The 4,969-nt window shown below is 43.1% G+C and overlaps 2 protein-coding genes across 2 annotated transcripts in view; both read right to left on the bottom strand.

Moving 5' to 3' along the window:
• JH06_5298 (hypothetical protein) overlaps positions 1-1,143 on the bottom strand; it is a gene marked incomplete at both ends in the record, with an annotated part of 3,601 nt that extends 2,458 nt beyond the window's left edge. The window contains 6 exons of the mRNA XM_014670138.1: positions 7-134; positions 166-481; positions 512-595; positions 625-831; positions 864-1,016; positions 1,051-1,143. Of these exons, the coding sequence (XP_014525624.1) occupies positions 7-134; positions 166-481; positions 512-595; positions 625-831; positions 864-1,016; positions 1,051-1,143 (981 nt within the window). The remainder of the gene's footprint in view (positions 1-6; positions 135-165; positions 482-511; positions 596-624; positions 832-863; positions 1,017-1,050) is intronic.
• A 202-nt stretch (positions 1,144-1,345) lies between these two features.
• JH06_5297 (NADH dehydrogenase) lies at positions 1,346-2,500 on the bottom strand (the record flags this gene model as incomplete). The annotated part of the gene is made up of 6 exons (XM_014670137.1): positions 1,346-1,453; positions 1,484-1,859; positions 1,890-1,984; positions 2,065-2,143; positions 2,174-2,390; positions 2,422-2,500. The coding sequence occupies 6 exons, from the start codon at positions 2,498-2,500 to the stop codon at positions 1,346-1,348; spliced, it is 954 nt and encodes a 317-aa protein (XP_014525623.1).
• Between the last annotated feature and the right edge of the window lie 2,469 nt (positions 2,501-4,969).

The following is a 4,969-nucleotide window of genomic DNA, read 5'->3' as shown; positions in this document are numbered from 1 at the left end:
CAACACTAGCTCTGTGATCTTCTCACCCAGACCCAGATAAGCAGGACAACGACGCTGAAGCTCTTGGAACGCCTTCATCTTCTCACTCAACAGAACACTACGTAGGAATGGACTCACTACAAATCGATTGCTCTCTATCTCTCATATCATCCCCACATTCCTCACTTCGGAAGAGATCTGTCACACTCCGTTCTGCACTCTTCACAGCCTTTGGACCTCCAATTATTCGGATTCCATCTGTACCCTCCAGAGCCAAATGAACACGCGACTCCTGTTCAATCCTCTTCCGATACTTGCCCTCATGAGCCATCAAAGCATGGATCTGTTCTGATGGTAACTTCATTATCGTCTCCACCTCCTCACCCATATCCTTCAGTGCCTCCACACATCGCAACACATTCACTTCCTCACCACTCACTAATATCATCGTATCACGACGAATCGAGAGATGTACTTTGAATGCCTCCTCCATGCTATGCAACTACACCTCAATCCTCATCCCTCTTCCTACATTTGACATGTTCTTACCACACACACGACCCATACTTGCCTTCTGAATCTCAACCTCTTGTTGCTTCAGCTTCTCATTCGGTAACTACAGTCAATTCCACCCACAATTCTTACTAGCACTCCTGTTAGTTCCTTCAGACGGAGAAGAGCTTCCGACACATTCAAAGTGTTGATCAACTCATCCAATGTGTGACTGATTTCATCCAACCTCTTGTTTCCTGCAGTTCGCTTTTCTCTCAACAGAGTGATCTCTTCTTGGGCTTTCAAGTACACCTTCAATGCATCTCTCTGTTTCTCAATATCTTGGATTCGTCGTCTTTCCTACACTTTCACTCACCACACACAACCCATACCAATTTCTCCTCTTTGGCATTTAAACTACCATACTCAATATCTTCTTCCATCTTACGAATCCGTTCATTCAACGCCTCCACAGTTCCCGTTTCACGCTTCGGACAACGTTCAATTGCCTTTCGGATCTCTCCATCCAGGAATCGATTTGCATTCTGTTATTCTCACATTCATATCAATACTGCCTACCAACACATCTATCCGTTCTTTCTGTAACTCTTCGCGACGGGTTCTCAGCGAAGCTAGAACATCACTATTAATCTGAAGGGGTTCAGATGACATTATTCACCTAGTTCATGTGTTATGACTTCAGTCAAACCACTTGATTCATCAATACATTTCGATCCATCATATTCTTACGGTCTTCGTTTCTTCAACCGAATTGGTCTTCGAATAATGATGATTCAAGGCATTATTCTCATACATGTTTAGTGGTTAGTACTCTTTGATTATTATACTATTCCTTTTCTCAACAACAGACAAATTAAATCACTCTTGTGTTTACGTTTTCATTCTCATAGGCCCAATGACCTCCCTTACGATATCGCAATATTGCCGAATAGCCCTTATCCTTCAAGGAGTGTGGTTCAATCTACAGATCACTCTCTCTCAATTCTCTCACTCCCAGATCCTTGAAGGTCAAACATGTCGTGTGAGGATCCACCACATTGTCACTCACACGCAAGTCCACTTCACTACGTGAGATATAGGGTTTTGGACCCAATTCCAACACTCCAGCATACATACGAGCAATTGATGTTGGTGTACGAGGAGGCACACGAGCTGTATGAGTCACCTCTCGGAACCAATCCACAATCTGTGACCAGGCCATCACCTCCGGTCCACCAAGTTCCATTATCTTTCCATTGTACGCTTCAGGGTTCATACAATACTTCCGAATCGCAGTAGCCACATCTCCATACCAGACAGGCTGTTTCAGCGCAGCTCCACCATTGATATTGATCAACCACGGATAGATATGGAACTGACGACCAATCCTACATCTCATCACTCACACTCACATCCACCATTGGAGAATTCGATCATCTTCACCAAACATATCTGCAGGACGAACAATACACGTCTCAGGCTTCACCTCACGAATCACCTCTTCACCTTTTGCCTATTCGTTACTATCTCTTCCTATTCCCACCTTTGTGCCCATTCTGACCGATGCTTCAGATTCTGTTGTAAAGCAGATACATGCAATAGATTCTTCACACCCATCTCATTACAAATACGAGCAAGACGCTCAGGGAAGTAGATGTTCACATCCTGATATCTACCTCTCATTCCATCCTTCTTCACTCACGTATAGTTCTTCTTCAGATACAGATTCTTTGTCTCGTAGTATTTACCAACCAAGTTCAACACAATGTCTGCATTTCCAATACAGTCACGAATCGATTGTTCATCCCGAGGATGAAATGGAATTGGATTTACTTTCCCAATATCACCCGATTGCTTCAGATGTCGAACTTCATCTCCTTCTCCTCTGTATGGAATCATGCATGTCACTCCACGAGAAGCTATCCATCAAATCCAATTCAACACTTCTACCCAACTCATACACAACACTGCGACCCAGACTACCTGTCGAAGCACCGAAAATTGTCACTTTCAGCGGATTCTGAGACATTCGACCTCCAAGTCCCACTGTTCCAGGCATCAAGTCACAACTGATTGCACGCTATTCATCATTCCTCTTTACAATTCATTTACACTAAACATATGAATTGTAGGTTTACAAATCACTCTCTTTAACATTCTCTATTCCTTCAGTTCAGATATTCTGTTCATCAGTTCATTCATTCACATCCTACTCAGTGATCCAGTTCAGAAGAGATTCTGATTTGTTTTCTCCTCAATAGAGATCAAAACCTATCCACGGCATTTCTTCTCATCTATCAGAATCACGTAATGAACGAAGAGGATTCACAATTCAGATTCCAACGTGATTGTCACTGACAACAAACAAGCCACAATGTATATACTCTCCCTACGATTCCGTTATGAAGACTGTGAAGGATCCATACCCTGTTGAGGTATTTCATTCTGAGAAGGAACCGTTCCCACAATAACACTCTGTCCGTTTCCATATGTTTCATACGTTGTATATCCATAAGGTTGATAGCTGTATTGATTGTAGTCATAATCATTCTGCCCATACACTCTACTCATTAACATTCTCATCCAACCTTACCCATATTGACCATAAAACATACCACTGACAGGATATCCATACTACATCTCATTGAGCCAATGCTAACTTACATAGGAATAGTATCCATTCGAGATACCATCCTGCTGACGAGGATCTACGATTGTGGAATTCTGAACAGGTGCAGCAGCGACAGGCTGTAATCCAGGAGCAACCTTTGTGTACTGCTGCGTATAAGGATAATTGTAGTAGACATCCTATTCCTCACTTCAGGCATTCATTCGCACATAGTAGTTCGAGGGATATCCCTGCTGTGTTGGCTGTATCTGTTGTTGCATATCGTTCTGCTGCTGAAAAGCAATGTCTGCTGTGCATCAAAAGAGAGGAATACACTTACCTGATACTGCCTCGTCAAGCGTACTTCCAAACATTATCTCTTTATGATCATCCGTATTACCAAATGACCCTAGACTAAATTCCTGAGGCTTCTCTTGTATTAGATCTACCGTTGTCGAAGGTATGACAACTTGCTGAGACCATGTCACTGCAAGAGGCTGAAGAGGAGTCAGAGTTTGGAGAGGAGTTAGGGTTTGGAGAGGAGTTAAGGTTTGAATATGGTTCAGGGGTTGGAGACAGTTCAGCTCCTGCTGTGTATGCATTACATTATCTTCGGGATATGTGGTCCCTCGTCGCGCCGTCTGGATTAGAGAAGCCTCAAGCGATTCGGCAGATTCCACGACTGTGGAAGATCGCCCCATCGGCTGCAGATTCAACTCATTCTGGGGTGCTGGTGGTGTGTAAGTAACCTGAGGCTCTTGGGTAGGAACAGCTGGTGTAGGTTCGGCTTCTTTTGATTTTACCTCTTCGGACTTCCTTAGACAATGGCTCCAATCAATCACAGGTCGTTGTATAGGTACTCCTTGGACAGGTAGAGTAGGTTGCCGCATTTGTGAAAGTAGGGAAGGTTCGGCCTCTTTCTTCTCTGGTACAGACTTCTTTGGAGAGGGAGCAGTAGGCTTGTTTTCGGCCTCTGGCTCAACATCTGAGGTCTTTCGAGATGATTGAGGTCCGTTTGGGTGTGAGCTGTTCTGCCACGAAGGGGGTGAACGAGCATTACGTGGTTTGTTCGTTACGGTGTGTACATGTATTGGCTCTTCTACTTTTTCAGATACCCTTGATTTCTATGAATTAGTACCAGTAAGAAGGCGAACAGAAGACTTCTTTCGGAAAGATATCTCTTCCCAGTCATCACCAGCATCTTCATCTAATAGGTCAACTCAATAACAATCGAACTACGATCATTCCATAGATCGGCAACCAACAACTCCATTTGTGTTCGATTTCCATGACATGAAATGACGATGCTTTGAAGCTTTGATTCTGGAGTTTCTTCTGGGACAAGAGTCCTTATTTCCTCTAACTACAAAGATCAGTTGGTTCTCAAGAAGCTTTTACTAATTCTTTTTCAGTATCTGTTAGCTGATAACCCAACTCTGCATACTCTCGCATTCTTCTCCCACGATCAACAAGTTCTCCTTCCAAGTCCATATTCCGTTGCATTTGACTATTTGACATTGGTTTCTATACGATTTTTAAACAAGAGCAATTATTATCTTAGGTGAACCAAGCCTATTAAATCAGATCAAGACTGTGATATGCAGAAATTGGGCCTATTTTGGTACATGGATCGATTTTGACCCTTCTTTTGGACTCACATTCATTTTTTGAGTTTGCAATGGAGAATTATTCGACGGAGGATCTTATCAACGAGTTAGAGCGTCGTGTTGAGTGTTCCAAGAGAAGAGGTGTTCGTACGATTCTGATTGGTATCTTGGTTCTTCTCTGATGATTACCTCTAGGACCTCCTGGTTGTGGTAAGGGAACACAGGCTCCTGAAATTAAGAAGGAGTATTGCGTTTGTCACTTGGCTACTGGAGATATGTTGCG

Source organism: Blastocystis sp. subtype 4 (assembly GCF_000743755.1).
Source record: "Blastocystis sp. subtype 4 strain WR1 chromosome Unknown seqid_0325, whole genome shotgun sequence".
In the NCBI taxonomy this organism is placed as follows: Eukaryota; class Bigyra; order Opalinata; family Blastocystidae; genus Blastocystis; species Blastocystis sp. subtype 4.
The sequence above is the reverse complement of the archived record's forward strand: the minus strand, read 5'-3'. Positions and strand labels throughout refer to the sequence as shown.